General features: G+C 54.9%; 6 protein-coding genes across 6 annotated transcripts; 2 read left to right on the forward strand and 4 right to left on the reverse strand.

The window, feature by feature from the left end:
- Positions 1–4,909: 4,909 nt before the first annotated feature.
- CDEST_09347 (Putative major facilitator superfamily, MFS transporter superfamily) lies at positions 4,910–6,833 on the forward strand (the record flags this gene model as incomplete). The annotated part of the gene is made up of 3 exons (XM_062925506.1): positions 4,910–5,249; positions 5,322–5,749; positions 5,823–6,833. The coding sequence occupies 3 exons, from the start codon at positions 4,910–4,912 to the stop codon at positions 6,831–6,833; spliced, it is 1,779 nt and encodes a 592-aa protein (XP_062781557.1).
- A 288-nt stretch (positions 6,834–7,121) lies between these two features.
- On the reverse strand, positions 7,122–8,416 carry CDEST_09348 (Putative GroES-like superfamily, polyketide synthase, enoylreductase domain, trans-enoyl reductase). Its single transcript, XM_062925507.1, has one exon. The coding sequence runs from the start codon at positions 8,262–8,264 to the stop codon at positions 7,218–7,220; it is 1,047 nt and encodes a 348-aa protein (XP_062781558.1). The 5' UTR covers positions 8,265–8,416; the 3' UTR covers positions 7,122–7,217.
- Positions 8,417–9,791: 1,375 nt separating this feature from the next.
- Positions 9,792–9,992, reverse strand: CDEST_09349 (Putative glycoside hydrolase superfamily; the record flags this gene model as incomplete). The annotated part of the gene is made up of 1 exon (XM_062925508.1): positions 9,792–9,992. One exon carries the CDS (start codon positions 9,990–9,992, stop codon positions 9,792–9,794), a length of 201 nt encoding a protein of 66 aa, XP_062781559.1.
- A 703-nt stretch (positions 9,993–10,695) lies between these two features.
- Positions 10,696–11,698, reverse strand: CDEST_09350 (Putative NADH dehydrogenase [ubiquinone] 1 beta subcomplex subunit 8; the record flags this gene model as incomplete). Its single annotated transcript, XM_062925509.1, has 4 exons — positions 11,556–11,698; positions 11,308–11,484; positions 10,915–11,226; positions 10,696–10,851 (listed from the first exon to the last, which is right to left on the reverse strand). Exons 2-4 carry the CDS (start codon positions 11,308–11,310, stop codon positions 10,696–10,698), a joined length of 471 nt encoding a protein of 156 aa, XP_062781560.1. The 5' UTR covers positions 11,311–11,484; positions 11,556–11,698.
- Positions 11,699–11,976: 278 nt separating this feature from the next.
- Positions 11,977–17,634, forward strand: CDEST_09351 (Putative helicase, P-loop containing nucleoside triphosphate hydrolase, SNF2-like domain superfamily). The gene has a single exon (XM_062925510.1). It carries the CDS (start codon positions 12,193–12,195, stop codon positions 17,560–17,562), a length of 5,370 nt encoding a protein of 1,789 aa, XP_062781561.1. The 5' UTR covers positions 11,977–12,192; the 3' UTR covers positions 17,563–17,634.
- Position 17,635: 1 nt separating this feature from the next.
- Positions 17,636–19,793, reverse strand: CDEST_09352 (uncharacterized protein). The gene is made up of 2 exons (XM_062925511.1): positions 18,577–19,793; positions 17,636–18,481 (listed from the first exon to the last, which is right to left on the reverse strand). Exons 1-2 carry the CDS (start codon positions 19,467–19,469, stop codon positions 17,959–17,961), a joined length of 1,416 nt encoding a protein of 471 aa, XP_062781562.1. The 5' UTR covers positions 19,470–19,793; the 3' UTR covers positions 17,636–17,958.
- Positions 19,794–19,796: the final 3 nt, after the last annotated feature.

Genomic DNA, 19,796 nt, shown 5'->3' on the forward strand with positions numbered 1-19,796 from the left:
GGATCTTGTCAACAGCCTTGATAACCTTATTGATCGGCTGCCAATTGTCATCGACGGTGGTCTTGGCGCTATTGAGCAACGTAATGTGCTGCTAAGGGGGTACTCCTCCGTTGACCTGATCGACATTGCCCTGACCGAAACCGTTGACGGTGTTATGGAGGTCGTTGATGAGACTGTCCAACAACTGGGTGTAGAGGATACAATCCAAGGGAACGGATGCGGTTGGAATATATCTCTTGATTCATAAGATTGTTGGGCCCAAGAGTGGCCAACGTTTGATCGCTATCCCGCCGACTGCGGATTCAATGGGACATTGCTACTGTTAATTAACACGGTCTTGTGGCCACCTCTCCGTGAACGTTCATTCCACTGTGCAGGTAGGTTTTCTGGTGGCTCTTCTCCCTGCATTTCTGTACCTCGCCTCTGCTGTTTAGTCCCTGTTCTCTACTAATGGAACTTTCTGCCATGCAGTCCCCATTGATGGTATTCTCGCTGTTCACTCCCGCAGTTTCGACTCCGTCTCTTGTTTCTTTTCCGAGCCCGACGCAAGGACAAGCGAGAATTTGTTACACCTGAGAGCGGCCATGGAGACGGAAAAATTAGTTACGTTCTGGGTCCATGTCCCAGAACCTCGATTCCGGGAGTCTTGGTCTGCAGCGGGTACTGAACAGAGCAAGCCGACAACGCGCGTCAACAACGGGCATGATGCTGAGTATGGTCTGGAAGAAGAACCAAAGACGCCCCGCGTATGTACCATGACGAGCGGAACGCCGCCATGCCAGCCACCTCGGCACGTTACAACAGTCGACCGAGCGTTCCACAAGTAACACATTGGTGTAACAGACATCACCAAGTCGGGTCTTTTGTTTGCTCATTAGTTGAAGACATGCTGCGGACGATCTAGGCAAGCGACGTCGGTTTGTTTGAGTCGTCGCCGATAGCCAATTACCCGCGACGGCTGAGCCGAGTGCTGGAACTGTCTCTACTTCGGATAAATGGCTCGATTCTCTGTCTTAGATCAGCCGCAATCTCTGGACGCAGCTTGGATCCAGCAGTCTTCACAGGTACGCCCCCTGTAATAGACTGACGAATCAGGGATTTGGACATAGTTTGAAACGGCCGCGGGTTCTTCCTCCATGCTTTCAACGGCTTATGGTCGGGTGGTGACAGACAGACAGACAGAGCTAGTGCTGGATAGAGGCAAGCGAGCGAGATAAGGAAGAGGCGCAAGCCCATAGAGAGATTCGATGGTTCTGGAGCATTCGGCGGCGTCAATGGCTTTTTAACTCCCGAGACATTCTCAGGCTGGTACCAAGGGTGTACCGGCCACTGGTGAGCAAGGCTCTCGCAAGCAGCGTCAAGATAGCAGAACAGAACGGATACGGAGTCGGTTCACAGCAGAAGCGTGGTGGCGTCGACGAGATGGAATCGGCACGGGTGAAACGGCGCAGAGACTCGTGGCATACTGCAAGGGCGGGACAGAGGTTACCTTGGTCACTATTTGAGTTACAACGCAAACATGGAGGTGCAGTGTATCTTGCGGGCTTGCGGGGAAGGCCGTCTGTCGGATCGGATACCAACGCTTTTGACAGATGATCATGAGCCGTCATCGGTTGAACGTACATGGGTGAACGAACGGGTTGTAGCAAATGAAAGAGGAGAGGAGAGTGTGAGGTGACTTACAACACAGTATGGTGCTGCTTACCTTGAGCATTGTCGATTGGCTACCTATTAGACCTTGACTAAATGTACCAGTGGAATTGGATTCTAGGGGATGGCAGCTCATTGTGCGGTGGCTATTCCAGGTACCTCTACGGACCTAGATAATCTCTCGAGACATTTGTGCCAAGGTTGTCAAAGTTTGAAATGATGGTACCGTGGGGTTCAACAACTTTCTCTCACCCAACCCAGGCAAGGTGTCTGGGTATTAGTTGACTGTACAGCCTACACGGTGAACCATCTCCGAAATCCATCCTTCAAAGTATTTGGGGCCCTTTTTTGATGCGATTCATCCATCCATCCATCCATCCATCCATCACCACTAGACCACATCGACATTGAAAACTTCAACGGCACAATCAACCTGAAACTCGTCAACTCTCTTGCTTTAGATTTGATCTCATTCAGCAAGCATCTTTACAGCATCTCCTCTTTCCAAAACTGTTCACGATCACATAATGTTTTCACCAAGCTTCAAGGCACCAGGGTCTTGCCAAAGTACATGGCAGGAGCGGTTGGTGCACTATCTCATCCGCAGCGCCATTTATGAAATCACTCTGGTGTTGGTGGTTTATTTTTTCAGACTCATCGTTCTTCCGCGCAAAGCGTCCATCGTACAGCGCATGCGACGTGCAGAAACCACGCTATACCTCCCAGATTCTATGCGGATAGTGGCCAATACCGAAGACGGCATGACGGACGACCATTTTTTGGCTCAGACCGAGGCACTCTTCTTCATGGGCGGCTTCAACCTGGCCATAGTTCTCACAACTATATACACTTGGCTCACGCCCGGAAAATGGTACCCCGCTCTCATACACTCAATGATGGGCATCTCTTGTTTCTGTGTGGTCCTCTGGTGGACTGTTTGCATACTGGAACGTCGTCGCTTGGAAAAGAGTCCGGAGGCGGTGAAGGCAGTGGAGACCAAGGAGACGGAATTCGAGGTAAAAGATGCGGAAAAACGGCTGCTCATCGAGTAGGAGGGCTGGCCTTTTGGTGATGCCGCCAATCTTGCAAGTAAGATCAAGAGGGCAGGCAACTGCCTCAAAAACGAAGGATAAAATTACGGGCGTTTTGCGACTCGACATAAGAAGTTCTTTCATCTTGGTGACTATTCATCGATATGCAGGAGAGCTAGGAAGAAAAGGAACGGAACAGGCTTTCGGTATAGAGAGAACGTGGGTCTTGGGATGATTACGGTAGGGCAAGTATTTCGTTGCAGGTATAATGTCACATTGTCTACCTAGGACAGGCTAGGGAGTTTTTACAGTCTTTTCCGGGCAGTTAATATTCCAATACAGCTTGTTTTTCGGAGGTTTCCGTCTCTTTCTCGTCAAACTGTGTTAACGTTGTTGGCAGGGATATTGTAAGACGCCGGCGAAGGCGATGAAAAGAGAAGCTGACGTTTCGTCCTTAGAAATCAAAGAGAAAAGGAGTGAAACTACCAGACCGTCCCCATACTACGAGACTGCCTACCAGGCATGCGAAACCGCCGCCGCCATTTCCAACCTGTCTAAGTATCTGTCCACATTACGTACATTTTAGTAAGTACTTGTGTACCTAGAATGAGAAGTATGCAAACGGGTGTTCATCCACATGGTCTCCGGCTCCGCGTGTTTGACGACCAGGAGCCCCCTGGGCGGATCATCTCGTCGGCGTTCTGCTGCCCATTGGGGAAGTCCTCGGTGAATCAGATATTGGCCAGACGAGAACGCCCGGGCTCTCGTTGCACGGTTTTGTTGTACAGTGCAAACAATGAGACCTGATTTGGATCCCAATCACACCCGAGTAAGTTCAACGGGGCAGAATGGCCGCAGTCTGGGCGGCGTTGAAGACAGCGAGGGTTCTGCCGGTAGCGACCACAGCGCCGGATTCCCCGCTGTACAGTTGGACAATCTGGCGTGCCGAGTCTGGTGGAACGACGAGAGATCTGACGAATGACATGGGCCGAGGGCGTGAGGTTAGAAAGTCTGTCTGCCTCTGTGTTACCACAGTGTCTATTGCAGAGGCGAGGCAAGGACTTGGGATCTTTGGCGCTGAGGTTGGCTGGGTCATCAAAACCTCTTCTTCTAGTGCAGACACGAACTTGTAGCCAGTCAAAACGAGAGTGAATCGGGAAAGCACATGCAAACTGTGAACTGGTAGGCCTGACGCAGGAAGCAAGGGGAGGGGGGTTCGATCTTCCCACACTCCCGAACTGATTGCAGCATCGCGCAGAGGGTGACTTCCGTCGACGCTTACAACTTGAGGGTCTGCAGTGTAACGTTCAGGGCCTCTTTTCTTTCGTCTGAGCAGGTGTCTTCAGCACTGATACGCCTCCCACTTGGGTATCTTTCATCTGTCCCAATTATGCTCCCTCCCGTCTTGATTACATCTGCCAACATACATATGGCTTGGGGCTTACCAGAGTACGTCAAGGACACCCCCTCCGACTTTGTGATTGAGTAGAGCTGTAGGCCTTTTTGGCACCTCGTCTTGTCTCTCCTTCTAAGTTGCCGCCTGGTAATGGTTGCCGAATTGGCTTCCTAGATGAGGTCCAGGTGCGCCCATTGCTGGTCAACAGGTATTGCTTTGGACGCCACCAAAGTCCCACCCTCCCACATTCAGAAGCTCTGCCACAGTCTCAGGTTGTGACATAACACCGTTACGAGCGTGGGAGAAGCATCTTAAACGAGTGAGACAACTTCTCGGCCCCTTTAAACGTACCTTTCACGGTACAACACCAACAAAATAGACGAATGGCATCAACCGCCTGTCTAATAGCCATAGGCAGGAGCACATCATTCCCCTGGTAGAGGCGTGACGATTTGACATGAAAGCTCTGGCGATTGTCTCGGGAAGAACAATATCTCAACCTTCTCAACACGGTCATCGCCGTCTGCTTCCGGGCCCATGACCCGAGTCCACGGCAAGGGCATTTCCAGGAGCAAGCTGTCACTCATGCTTAACATTAACACGCCAAGCCCACGCTTCAGTTGGCGAATATATAGTACTTCTTTGGGTCCCCTCTCTCTCTTTCCCGTCCACCGTCCAGAACAAACTAGCAGACCGAAAATCCGACCCCCCTTCTCAAGCATCCCCTCCTGTGTTGTGTCACTTTCCAACCCGCCTTCCCGAGTCCGCCCCAGGAATCAAAGACTCGCCCATTAAGGACTTGTGCAGCATCGGTCGCCGTCTTGTCATCAACATGTTTGACGCTCAGAAAGCCTCGGGGCCGTCCTTGACGGCAACGACGACTCCCACATTCCTAAAATCCAGAGCCTCTACCCTAGCATCGAGCGAATCAAGCTATGATGAAATGGAAAAGGAGCTAACCATCCCGAGTTCCGCCGCTTCACTCCAGGACATCCATATCGACGCTGTCCCATCTGCCTCTGATTTATGCAACGATCCCGCTCGAACAATGCCCATCGAATCGGAGAAAACCACAACAGTGAACGACGGGGAGAAAACAAACTATCCAGGAGGCATGAAGCTGGCATTGATCGTAGCTGCGGCTTGCTTCAGTGTCTTCCTTATGGCCCTAGGTATATAATCCGATCCCTGCCAGTACTTCTGTAGGCTCCCTCGCCAACATTTTCCAGATAACTGCATCATAGCCACTGCAATCCCACGCATCACCGACGAGTTCAACAGCTTAAACGATGTCGGATGGTACGGCAACGCCTATCTTCTAACCACGGCTTCGCTTCAGCTGCTCTGTGGCAAGCTCTACAGCTTCTTCAGCATCAAGTGGATCTACCTCATCGCCATCGGCATCTTCGAACTCGGCAGCTTGATCTGCGGTATCGCGCCGAACAGTGTCACCCTCATCCTCGGTCGTGCCATCGCTGGGCTCGGGTCGGCAGGCATATTCTCCGGGGCCCTCATCATTCTTGCCTACAGCGTCCCCCTCGAGAAACGTCCAATTTACACGGGCATTGTCAGCAGCATGTGGGGTATCTCCTCCGTTGCCGGGCCTCTGTTGGGCGGCTTCTTCACTGACAGCATGACGTGGCGGTGGTGCTTCTACATCAACCTCCCGATCGTAAGTTAAGGCTTCAAGACTCCATTGTAGACTCCACCATGAACATCATCTGTTCGTTCTGACTTTGTCAAAGGGCGCAGCTACGGTCTTCGTCATCATGCTGTTCTTCCCTGACCCCGAACGATTCGTCCCTCAACAGGATTGGCGTTCGCGTCTTGTCCAGATAGATCCCCTCGGCAACCTCCTCTTCATGCCAGCTGTCATTTGCCTCCTGTTGGCCCTTCATTGGGGTGGCGTCACGTACCCTTGGACCTCGGCTCGTGTCCTTGTCTTGTTCGCAGTCTTTGCCATTGGCATGTTGGGGTTTCTGTTCCTGCAATACATCGGCCAAGAAAACGCAACGGTTCCACCTCGTATCTTCAAGAAGCGCACTGTCTGGTCATCTTCATTCTTCTCTTTCACCCTGGGCGCTGCATTTCTCCTGTCCGTTTATTACCTCCCGATCTGGTTTCAAGCCGTCCAGGGAGTCTCCGCCGTGGAATCGGGTGTCAGGAACCTGCCTATGCTCGTCGGCAACCTCATATTCTCTCTCGTCGCCGGCGCTGCGGTCACAACCTGGGGCTACTACACCCCGTTCATGATGCTCAGCTCTGTCCTTATGAGCGTTGGGTATGGCCTCATCTCGACTTTTAGCCCCGACACCTCATCCGCGATGTGGATCGGCTACCAAGTCATTGCCGGCGCCGGGGTAGGAGTCGGCATGCAGCAGCCTCTCATCGCCGTACAAGTGGTGCTCGATATGGTTGACGTTCCTACGGGAACGGCCATCATCATTTTTACGCAGCAAATCGGCGGTGCCATCTTCGTCGCCATCGGGCAGACCGTCTTCACCAACCAACTGGTAGAAAGGCTGGTGCAGCACGTTCCCGACATCGACCCGAACTCTGTCATTGCTGCCGGCGTCACGGCTATTCACAAGACCATTGATGCAGAGTTTCTTCCGGCCGTTGCACAAGCCTACAGCGATGCCCTGGCGCAGACGTTCCTCGTGAGTGCCGTGACGGCCTCTGCTACCGTTATTGGCGCGGTGTTTGTCGAGTGGAAGAGCGTCAAGGGCAAGACTATACAGTCCACCATGGCATAGAGTGGACTTGGATGGCTTAGCTCGTGCTTTTGGGAAGGTTGTTCATCATCAGGATATGCTCTTACACGGCGGTCATTTCAGCTTTGCTCTATCTCGGCGGATGTGTTGTTTATTGTAAGAGCTATCTGAGGGTGGCGTCCGGTAATATTTCTTTTGACATGGCATTGCCACTTGGAGGGCGGCAATGGTTGCTAGCATGGAACATCTCACTCATCCTTCCGCACATTCCTCTGGTTGCACGCCCAGGAGGATTGAAGACATGTCAAATTCGCCAATCGTGTTTCCCCCGTGCAGCATCTCTGCATGCATGCTGTAAGCACCTTAAATTTTCCGGGGTCTTGTTACATTTGAACTACAAGCAATACCAATTCTTGTCCTATTTCATTAATTTCCCTCTGCGACCCGGATCACCATCTTCTTCGCCCGGACGGTTCCGTTCTGCAAGCCCTTCAGAGCGTGTTCTACGCCCTGCAAACCCTCGACTACCTCGTAAGGATGAGCCTTCATCCAGCCTGTCCGCAAACCCTCAGCGAACACTCTCGCCCAGACCAGTCCAAACAACCGGCCCTCTCCCTCTTCTTCGTGCACGTGTCCAACATTGGTGACAACAACCTCGACGCTCTTGTCGATGGCGCTAAAGTCCTTACCCGGCAACACCGTGGTGACCCTGGGCCTGAACCCCGTGCCCTCCTCGGGCGGTCCCGCGATGGCCTTGCCGAGCATCTCGAACGAGCCTTTCTCGCTGATCGTGTCAAAGACGCGGAAGCATGGTAGCCCGGTGTCCTTGATGACCTCGCGCAGCTTTTCCGCAAGCTTGTCCTGGGAGTCGAACTGCGTGTAGTCCAAAAATACATCCCCCTTGTCCTCCTCCAGCAGTGGCGTCACGAAGGCGCTGTTCTTGCTGCCCACGGCGATGAGCGGGTGCAGGCCGGCTTTCTTGGCGAGCTTCACGGCGAAGGCGCCGATGGCAGTGCTGACGCCGTAGATGATGACGGGCGTTTTCTGCGCTCTCGTGCGGTCCCACGGCGAGGGCAACTCGAGCGAGTGGAACAGCGCCGTGGCGGCAGTATACGCTGCCAACGGTACGGTCGCCGCCTCTTCATAGCTGATGCCGCGGGGGATGTGAAACGTCGAGAAGGCCGGCACGATGGCGTACTCGGCGAAGCTGCCGTGCTCGGTGCGCATGACGTGGAAGCCCGCGACGCGGTCGCCCTTGGCGAACTCGTAGACATCGGCTCCGACGGCCTCGACGGTGCCAGCGACGTCATCGCCCGAGTTGGATGCCGTCTGGAGCATGTGCGGGAGCTTCCAGTCCTTGGGGTTTGTGCCGGAGACGATGACCTTGACGAGGAGCTCGCCGGGCCCCGGGTTGGGGACGGCTGAGTCCTTGACCGTGACGGAGATGTCGGTGTTGACGATGGCTTCTTTCATTGTGGCGTCTTTTGTTGTCGGAATCAAGTTGTAAGGGTTCGTTGCTTACTGCTCTTGGATCAAACTGACTTGGATTGGGTTGAGCTGCAATGTTTGAACTGAGCCTTGGTATATCAACTTCGAAGGCAAGTCTCTGTATGAAAGTGACGTCAAGGACTTTACCGAATACTTATTGGCGGCTCTTTTCTATACACTTCCATGCGTTAGGCCCGACCTGGCTCCATTTCTCTCCATCCACGGTCAAACGAAGACCCCGAAACCCTTTGGTCCCCGGTCCCGAGAGAAGTCCGCTCTCTGCCAATCAACATTCTACCCGCCGCGGATAGGTGAGAGGAAACACAGGTCTGGGCGCCCCGTCTCAAAATGCGCCCCGCCTTTTGCCTCTCTCCCGGGTCCCTCACCCCGGTTGTGGTGATCTGATCGCACCGTCAGATGAGGGGCTGCGGACTTTTGAAAGCTTACAAATACAACTTAGACGGCGTTGCATCGGCCCTGGCTATCCTAACTCCGCTCAATGTTGACCTTTGCGAGCGTGGATTCTGCAGCGACATCCCGGCTAGTTCCAAGTGCCATCACCAAGGGAAAGGGAACCGCACAACCAACAAAGCAGACTCAACTTCGACCTGACAATGCCGGTTTGTCCCCGGACTTGTAGAAGAACGAAATTGTCGAACCTTTGTGTGAGAAGCAATGTCAAGACCATCAGAACTCCTTCACCCATGTTTTCTTTTAAGTCTTTCTCACATGGTCTTCGATTTGCCTGACACCCGGCAACCTTGACTCAAAGTCAACTGCAATTATCCAATGTGGGAGGAAGAGTTTTTAAATATCAACTGTATTGGCCTCATGGTTGCAAACTTTGATTGCTGTATGCACATGTACTAAAGGCATCATTGCATAACTCAACGTAGCAAACTCACTCTTAGTATTAGTTCGCAGCGTCTACATCATGTCTCTCCATCACAGCTGTTGGGATTAGTTTAGAGTCAGAATGTTATAAATTGTGCCAACTTGACTGAACGGTTACTTATCGGATGTATACTTTGACGACTTCATCCGGCTCTACGAAGATCAGACTGTGAGTAATTAGCCCTCATCTTAACGTAAGCTGCATAGAACGCCCTCAGTCAGATATGTCCGTGGAAGAGGACGATATAGTCGAAAAAGCTTCTATTGATCCGCCTCCACAGCCCAGGATCCGGCCGGTTCATACCGATCATCCCCGTATCGATGATCAAAGCTGGCAAACTCATCATTGTAGATCCAACTCCATGCCAGAGCGCCAATGACATTGACCCCGTCCAGATGAAACGCCGGCAACGTCTCGGTTAGGAAGGATTGGTATTACAAGCTCCTCTCAACGCAGTATCGCTGCGCGTCGACCGGTTCCTCCGTGGCGGCGTTCTGGGGAAACCCACAGGACCAGGTGACACGGCGAGATTGTTAGCAAAATTCGTGGTGAGCTTACGTGTTCCGCCGATAGAAGTTGGCGTGTATGAGGAAGGATGTGAGTCCGTTATATCTGGGTCAGGCGAAGTGAATAGCAACGGTCGGCTCGTTGAAAGTAACCCAGTGTGGCAGTCTATCGGCGTACCACGCCTTCTCCTGTTTGGCATCACATAAAAAACGACGAGGCAACTTGTCCAGGTCGTCAAAAATGCCGACCGGATTGTCAACGTGCATCAGGGGAGGAAACGGAGTAACGTCATGCTCCAGACAGGTACTCATGACGTCTTCGTAATGATCCAAGGACAAAATCTATCCAGACTACTCGATAACCAAATCCCTGTTGAATGACATGAAGACTCGTGATCCTTACGTCGAGGATGGCCATACTGCATCAATGGCGAAGCCTTTTGCTATGGGCATGCGAAGTCGCCAGTCCTTAAGATACTAGGGACGTAGACATGGACTTCGAAGAGACCAGCTGGGGATAATGGCTAAAGACTTCCACACCCTCGTTGACAGGGCGACGAGGGGGGATTCCCCACGATAAGATGGAAAAGCAGAAGGGGATTTGGAAGTGGAGGCTGAGCAAGAAGTTGTTGATAGTTGATATATAAGTGAGATGAAGAAACCCCATGAGCCGGGCCGGTATAGGGGACGTTAACGAACGTTGTGAAAATGACCAGCAAGGGAGGTACCAGTCAGGCGTCTACATATGTCTGGTCCTTGTAGCTTTGTGAAGGGGCCATACCCTACCTACGAAGGTAGGCAATGAGTTTGGAAAGGCCATCCATCCATTACACCTCTTCACTTTAGTGCCTGGTCTGCCCTGCTACTCCAACTTTGCCCTACGATGGAGAGGCATCCGGCTCGTGCATGAATAGCAATGGTCCATAGACCCTCGGACGAAGTTGAAATCAATGACCGCCGATTTCTCGCAGGAGGTGATACATGCGTCTGGGTACGCCAACAACTCACCCTGCCATCACACGGCCCTGCAGAGCATGCCTGGAAACATATGAATTTGTTGGTTGGGGGGCTGCCCCACGATTGGTGCTTCTGCTCTAGAATTTACACGTGTTTTCCCGGTCGTCAGTTCTTCCTGAGTCGATTTCTTCATGGGTCCGCATCGCCAGCCTTTCTCGCCTATCACAGTGCCTGTCAGTCCTGCACAATCGGTCGGTTGCATCGAGATAAAACCTACCCGCACAGCACTGGCGCCTCCCAGCTCTCTCTCGAGTCCATCGGGGAACTCTCTCGGGTAGGAGGGCTTGTCAGGGTAGTTGGCGGCAACAACGCCGCAGACGCCGAAGAAGGCGACGACGAAGGCCCCGATCTGGAGCAGACCCTTGCCGGTGCTTGTCCAGGTGTACTCGAAAGGGGAGAACATGCCGAGCAGATCGTGGTCTTCGTGGACGGGCTCGCCAAAGTTGCGGCGCTCCTGCTTGTCCCACCAGTCGCCGTGAGGGTCGCGGAACTGTCTCTTGATGAAGGGAGGGTTGATGTAGCCGCCGTTCTGCGCAGACGAGCGTTAGCCATGGCGTCCGGACCATTCCTCGTCACCTCTTCACCAATTACGGGCGTGGGCGTCACTGACCATGCCGGGGTCCTCGGCATCGGACAGGGTCGGATAATCGGGGTACTTCTCCTCAAGGACCTTGCGGTCGTTGATTTGAGGCGGGAAGAAGGTTCGCTGCTGAACAATGGGAGTTCGTCGGGCGGCCTGGGCGGCGCCGCGGATCGTCGAGACCCGTGCGAATCGTTGGGACAGCATCTGCGATGGAGAAGACAGCAGGTTAGTGAGCGAGTCCTGAAGAGATCAATTGATAAGTTTAGGAGTGGTACCGTGGCCGAATTGGTGGGTTACGATGCAGCCCAATTTGCTTAATCGTGAATGTGATGTCGTCGCAGCGAAGCCGAAAGCTGCATCTGGCGATGATTGCTCGCCAAATCCCTCGACTCTGGTTGGTTGCTCTAAGACTCTGTGGCCTGAGGCAGCAAGGCTTCAGCATTCAGTCCGCGTGCCTTGTGTCTGATGGTACGGGGTACGTGCCGGACAGCAATAAGTGGAGCTACCGGCTATCCTCTGGTTCTTGATTCGACCAGTCCACACAGCTCTTGGACCTCCTGATCCAAGGGACACTGACAGGTCATTCCAGGTACTTAGCTGTGTAAAGAGTACCGGCAGCGTCACCGTCACCACCCCGTGGCACCAACAGGCCCAAGTTCTCTTTTCGGCTAGCCCAGGCAAGGCCGAAAGCTGCATCTTTTGCAAAAAAATCTATCATCAAACTTTTTGCTGATGAAGCTGGATTTGCACACCTTTTCCTTCGCAGCCGGCCACCCAGACGTGTCGCCATGGTCAAATTCCAAACTAGAATCTATTGAGCATTGACGATTCCGTAGACGTTAATTTGGATGCTTCAGATGCCTTGTTCGTCGAGATCACGGCCCCATCTCGCCTCCGCCCCCCGTTGCTATTATGAACAAGACCGCGTCGCCCGAGCCCGCGCATGCAACTCCCGACGCCATCGACTCCCGACGCGAAGAACAAACCGCGCCGCCCCTTCAAAATGACACTGATCCGCCTTCATCGCCGCTTGAATCCCTCGGATCCGACGATTTCAGGGATCAACTGACCCCCAACGGCAACGACTTCATCGGCCTCGGCCTGCGCTCTCCTACACCACCATCACCCACACCACTATCGCGATCATCATCATCCTCGTCTCCATCCCCTCCACCTCCCGCTTCCGCTAGCGAAGATGACGACGAACCCCCCCTCAAACGACGTCGCGTGTCAACGCCCCCTGCACCCGGGTCTGCCCAGAAGAAGAAACACATCTCCCCGCCATGGAAGAAGGTCACTGCCGACGGCCCGACGACTTTCATCGACAACGGTAGACGCAAGTCCGGTCGCATCAATACGATACCCCTCGAGTTCCACCCACCGTCCCACAAACGAATGACGCGTGGAGCTCTGAATTCCAGTCCTCCGTCGTCCAAGAACAGGCCAGCGTCAACCAACGGTCATGCGACGACACCGATATCGAATGGAACACCAAAAACTTCAACACGGAAGCCGCCGGCAACGAAGCCGGCGCCGGCTCCATCCAAAGTGTCTAATCGAAGGTCTATCGCGAATGAGGCCAAATCAACGCCGCGATCGACGCGCAAACGATCCCCTTCCCCCCATACCCAGCCTACAAGACAGTCTGCGCGAACAAGGAGGGGCCGTCGTGGCTCCATCGATGAGACCACGGCGACAGCTTCTCAGGGCAGCCCGAACCGGACACGAATCAAGCTGCGCGTGCGCAATACGGAACTCCCAATCGTTCACCCGGGCCAGGTCGGTAAGAGGCAAAGAATCGGGCCCAGCTTCGAGGAATACTGGGGAAAGGCACAGACGATACCCGTCGAGGAGGGCGGTGTCTTCGTACCGGAAGATGGACCAAACTACACGGACGAGATGGCCCGAAAAGAAGCCCAGGTCATCCTGCGTATTGAACAGGCAGTTGAACCCGGTGGCATTCTCTCACAGGAGCGTTGCTCGCTGTTCGTACCCGAGACCGAAGAGGAACCACCGCGACAGTGGGCTCACGCCGATCATATGATCAAGGCCATGGCCAATTTCCGTAAGCTGATGGTTGCAGAGCAGCAGCGCCACCGGGCCCAAGCCAAGCGAGTTGCTGAAGCTTGCAGAGACGCCTGGCTTCGACGTCAACCCAAATCAGCAGAGGAGCTCGAGGCCGAGGTCAGGCTCGTATGGATCGGTCGATACAGAGTGGTCGTCAAGAGCATGTTTGGCACGTGGGAAAACGTTCGGCATGAGATCAACCGCCGGAGAGTGCAAGAATGGGAAGCGGAGGAACAGCGCCGAGTCAAGGCCGCCCTCCAGCAGGCTGTCAACTTGTCGGAGCAGAAGCTGCAAGCGCGTCGTGCGCACGCCGATTCGGACCTGTCTGATGACGAAGACCTCGACGATGATGAAGACCTTGACGGCCTTGATAGTGATCTCGAACCCAGTCAGGCCATGTCGGTGGATGCGGACGATGACGATTCAGGCAATGACAACGACGACGTCATGTCCTCCTCGGGAGAAGAGGAGGGTGGCGAAGACCCCGCTGGCGATGCTGGCGATGCCGGTGATGAAAAGCTCACGCAGGAGCAACTGATGGCCAAATACGCAAACCTGCCGGACCTCCCCCCTGACAAACAGGCGGACAGCAAGCTTACCAACGGCGTGGTATCAGTTACAGATTCCAACGTCGGCGCCACCAGTGTTGACGACGACGACGACACCAGTGACGAGTCCATCGACATGGACGACGACATGGGGTCCACGGACATGGACGATGACACTGATGAAGGTTCCGATGTTGGCGAAGAGTCTGAAGGGGAAGACGAGGACGAGGCCCCTGGAGGGCTTCTGGGTATGCTCTTTGGGAAGTCCGAGCTGAAAAAGATCAAGAGTGAAGCGCCAACCGATGATGGGCTGGCTGACGACGGCGACACTTCAATTCCGACGACGTCCGCTCCGTCTCCAGGCGCCGAGGCTTCCTGCCATTTTGTTGACGAAGCAGTGGAAGACGATGACGAAGTTTCGCTTATTCAACACCCCGGCGACTTTATCAATGGCGACGAGATGGAAATTGATGACACCACTCACGCAGATGAGGTGGCACCCCTGACTGAGACCATGAGCGACACGGTCAATCAAGTCTACGAGGTGGAATCCGACAAGCGGACAGTTGCGCCATCAGCACCGCTCCAAGCAGAACAAGGCTTAGTCAATGGCGTGGACAAGAACACACACTCGCCCGAGACAGCGGAACCACCGACTGTTACGCCAGTGGCAGATGCTCCCATCGTCACCGAAGATGTTCAGATGGAAGATGCTCTGTCAGGGTCAGCAACTGTGCCAGAGTCTGCTCCCACATCTTCTGCTGCAGCAACCCCGGCAATCCCGACAAAACACGTCAGCCCCGATACAGACATAGTCACCGTTCCGCCCAGTCCGGAGCAGAGCCACTCACCACCTACCTCCGATACGAAGCCTTCGGAGGTGGACACCATGTCTCTGGCCACACCTGGGGTGAAGGATCTTGTCAGTCGGTCAGCCTCACCACACCAGCAGCAAGACCAAAAGACTGCGATCCCGTTTCTTCTCCGTGGAACACTACGAGAATACCAGCACGATGGCCTGGACTGGCTTGCTGGGTTGTATGCGAATAACACAAACGGAATTCTCGCAGATGAGATGGGTCTCGGAAAGACCATCCAGACCATTTCGCTCCTTGCCCACCTCGCGTGTCACCATGAGGTCTGGGGTCCGCACCTTGTCATTGTACCGACGAGTGTGATGCTGAATTGGGAGATGGAGTTCAAGAAGTGGTGTCCCGGATTCAAGATTCTGTCCTACTACGGAACGCAGGAAGAGAGAAAGCGAAAACGACAAGGTTGGAACAATGACGACGTGTGGAACGTGTGCATCACATCGTACCAGCTTGTTATTCAAGATCAGCAAGTCTTTAAGCGCCGCCGGTGGCACTACATGATTCTCGACGAAGCTCACAACATCAAGAACTTCAAGTCACAACGCTGGCAGACCCTTCTCGGGTTCAACACCCACTCCCGGCTTCTCCTGACGGGCACCCCGTTACAGAACAACCTTACTGAGCTGTGGTCGCTTCTGTTCTTTTTGATGCCCGCTGAGAATGGCGTGGGAGGCTTCGCAGATCTACAAGAGTTCCATGACTGGTTCCACAAGCCCGAGTCACAGATCCTGGAAAACGGCCGCGAGACGATGGACGAGGAAGCCCGTGCCATTATCTCCAAGCTGCACAAGGTTCTGAGACCGTACCTTCTCCGACGACTCAAGGCGGACGTTGAGAAGCAGATGCCAGCAAAGTACGAACACGTGGAATTCTGTCGTCTGTCGAAGCGCCAGCGCGAACTCTACGATGGCTTTTTGGCTCGCACCGATACCCGGGAGACGCTCTCCTCTGGTAACTACCTTTCCATCATCAACTGCCTCATGCAGTTGCGGAAGGTCTGCAACCACCCTGATCTGTTTGTCGATCGCCCCATCATGACATCTTTTAGGATGCAGAAGTCCGTCCCAGCAGAGTATCAGATCACAGACCAGTTCCTGCAGCGGTCCTTACTAGCAGTGGAACCGATGTCTATGGTCAGCCTCGGGGTGCTGAACATGATTCCCACGCAGCATGAGAACATGTCCAACACGACGGCAGAGCGCATTTCACAGCTCAGCTTGCACAGGATGCTCATGGAGTTGCGAGAGTCCCAGAACACCAGGGCACATCTCGCCCGCACAAATCTTGACCCGTCGACTGTCCAGTCAAACATCATGTATCTGGACAGTCTCGCTCGGTGGCGCCGCTTCGAGGAGCTCCAACACAGCGTCTATCTAAACGCCCTCCGCGGTCAGCGTCGTCCAATTTACGGCAAGCGATTGATAGACTTCCTGACTCTCGGGTTGGATACTCGACCTCGAAAGCCCAAGCCCAGGGTCCCCAGTCAGATATTGAACTGGTTCGCAGAGGATTCCGACTTCCTTCGCGCCGTCATCCACACTGCGGATGAGCGAGCCGATTCCATGCAGACGACGATTCAGAAGTTTGCATGCGTCACCCCGGCCGTCATTACTCGCGACATGAACGAAGTCGTCTTGGGGAGACAGGCCGCACAAGCATTCACGGATGAAGACCTCAAGCTGTCCGCGCCAGTCCGATGGGCCCCGTTCATACCAAAGCAGTCGCCCAACGACCCGTGGCACGAGTCCCGCATGCGTCTCAGCATCCAGTTTCCGGACAAGAGACTGCTGCAATACGACTGCGGAAAGCTCCAAGCTTTGGACAAGCTTCTTCGCAAGCTTCAGGCCGGTGGTCACCGCGCCTTGATATTTACGCAGATGACCAAGGTGCTGGACATCCTGGAGCAGTTCCTCAACATCCATGGCCACAAGTACCTCCGTCTCGATGGCGCGACAAAGATTGAGCAGCGCCAGATTCTTACGGACCGATTCAACCATGACCCTAGGATTCTTTGCTTCATCCTGTCGACGCGTTCGGGTGGTCTGGGAATCAACCTGACAGGTGCAGACACAGTCATTTTCTACGACCAAGACTGGAACCCGGCCATGGACAAGCAATGCCAGGACCGATGTCATCGTATCGGACAGACTCGAGATGTGCACATCTACCGACTCGTCAGCGAGCACACAATCGAAGCCAACATCTTGCGCAAGGCATCACAGAAGCAGATGCTCGACGACGTCGTCATCCAAGAGGGCAGCTTTACCACGGACTATTTCAACAAGCTTTCGGTGCGTGACGTCCTCGGTACCGAAGGAAACGACCTGGTCGACGATGCCGCCAATGCCGCCATGGACCGCCTCTTGGGGGGGGTCGACAGCGGGCCCTCGAGAAGCGTGGGCGAAGACCTCAAACAGGCCGAAGACCAAGAAGACGTCGAGGCGGTCGAGGCCGCGGAGAAGGAACTCCAGGAAGACGACGCCGAGTTCCAGGAAAAGAGCGGAGCGCCCTCGGGGGCCTCCAGCACACGGCAAGGCACGCCGCGAGACGACACGACCAGCCAGCCGGGCGGTCCCGGCCCCGGCCCTTCCGGGCTGGGACGTTTCTCGGACTCTGCTGCGCCAGACGACATGGCGGCACAAGAGGTCGAGCATAACGCGTGGGGCACCCGGATGTATAACATTGACGAGTACATGCTACGGACGATGGCGGAGCAGCTCAAGGGCACGGCTCTAGACCTGCCCAAGGACAAGAAGAAGAGCAAGAAGAAGGGTCGGGACACACGCAAGCGGTAGGCGGCGCTTGCCATGCCATGGTTACCATCCGGCGGGCTATTCCTTTATTTATTTTTCTTGGTGTAATTGTATGAAGGGTTGCGTATGGGGGGAAACATAGGGACGGTCTTGAGAGTACCTAGGCATGGGTAGACCTTTGCATGCACAATCGAAATGGCGCCTTGGAGGAACAAGCCGTGCGGCATGGAGTTTTGAAAGGGTTGGGCATGATGATCCCTTGGGAGCATAGACATGGGGCAAGAGTAAAATAAAGATAAATCTCCGAGCATCAGTTATGTTGCCATCAAATATTGAGACGGTGGTTGCAGCGTGACGTACTCTTCTCTTCCCTCTTTTCAGTAGCTTATATTCCTATATAATTTAGTTCAGGGGAGGTGAGAGACGGGAGAGACTTCATCAAACCAACGCTTCCGAGTGCGCCGCGCCCTTTTTCGCGGCCTCCTCGGCCCATGCGTCGGCCTCCCTCTTCAACTCGCGACTCACATACCAAAATGTCGCCAACGTCCACACGCCCGCCCACGCGAACGGCAGCGACCAGCCGATGGCGTAGGCGACGTCGCCGTGCAGTGTAAAGATCAAGACGGTGCACAGGACGGCGCAGGCCTCGGCGCCGACGGCCCAGAAGACGCCCAGGCGGCGCAGCATGGCGCGGAAGACGTGGCTCGCCTCGTAGCGGCGGTCGAGGGCGACGCGGAAGTCGGTGCCGCCAGAGCCGTCGACGGCGCAGACGTCCTCGATGAGGGAGTAGATGCCCGGGCGGAGCTGGGCGCCCTTCGGGATGGAAGAAATACGGCAGGGGGCGGGGACGCGGAAGGCGCGGCTCACGTCGACGAGGATGAGCTCGGTTCCGAAGACGTAGAGCATCGTGGTGACGGGCATGGAGAGAAGACGGATCGGCGGGTGTTCGGGGACGGTGCCGCTGAACAGAATGTAAGACGTCGTCTTCGTCATCATCGTCGTCGTCGGTGACAAGTAAAAGGGATGGGGAGGGATGGGAATGAGGCAACAACTTACACGATGAGCTCGATCATGATGATGATCCAGGCGAAAGAAAAGTTCCAGTGGAACCAGTCGAGATACCAGCGATGGGCGCCGATGACGCGGCAGGTGCTCCCCTTGCGCCAGAGGCGCCAGAAGCGGACAAAGTACTCGACGATGCTGGCGCCGCCGACGGCGGCGGTGACGATGGAGAAGACGGCGTTGGGCGTGAGCTTCTGCCTCTTCTCGGTTGGGGTGTTCGTGCCGGGCCCGACGCCGTACCAGAGGCCGAAGTAGAGGGCGATGGGCATGGCGATGGAGTCGAAGAGGATGAGAGCCCAGAAGAGGAAGATGGCCATCTTGCGGGTGCGCAGGGTGTAGTTCAGCGGCGGCGGGGTAGGCTGGAAGGCCGGTCTGTCGGGGGTCCCGTGCAGGTCGTCGTCGGCAGGGACGGCGGTAGCGGCTTCGGGAGATGCTTCGTCGGCCGTGCCGGGATGGATGGAGGAACGGGCTGGGGAGCGGGAGCTGCGGCGGGTCATGGCCAGGCTGGGGCGGCCGAAGGGGCCGTCGTAGCGACGGTCGAAGTCATGGCTTGGGCGGGTGATCCGCTTCGCCGGCGAATGCGGGGCGGTCGGGTTGTGATGCGGTGCTGATTGTGGGCGTCGTCGGTTGATGTTGAGGCTCTCTGGCATCCTCTGGAACTTTTCATCCAGGGCGTGATCTTCCCAAGCGCTGAGGGCATCGGAGGAGTTTGTCGGTTGATGTGGTTCTGGGCCGGTGACGACCGGAGCAGAGGCAGCCGGCTTCTGGGATCGAGTTATATGCAAACTGTGACGGCCAAACGACGTGTGATCATTTTTGTGAGTATCATGGTGTTCGTCTATAGGCTCTCTGGGTTCGGCGGCCCCGGTGGTGTGTTTCTCGGCCATGTCGGAGAAGGAAATACGAGGTGCCTTTGAGGTTCAGGGAGAAAGTAGCCAGCTGCAAGCAGAAAGGTAAATCAATTTAGGGGAAGAAAAAAGCGTGAGGGTTCTCCCTATAGAAGGACGATTGGTGTTCATTAACTAGTTGTTAGTCGAGTATCATTCGCAGCAGGTGTAGCAGGAGGCGTCGTATCGCCGAGGCCCCGACGAGGAGACGATCATGACACTTTGGGGCTTCTAACGGAAAATCGGTAGGCAAGACTATGTATGGATGGCACAGGCCGGTCAACTGGAAGACGAATTGCGCGCGAGAGAGAGGGGGGGAGAGGCTAC

This window comes from Colletotrichum destructivum, chromosome 6, assembly GCF_034447905.1.
Source record: "Colletotrichum destructivum chromosome 6, complete sequence".
Classification (NCBI taxonomy): Eukaryota; Fungi; Ascomycota; class Sordariomycetes; order Glomerellales; family Glomerellaceae; genus Colletotrichum; species Colletotrichum destructivum.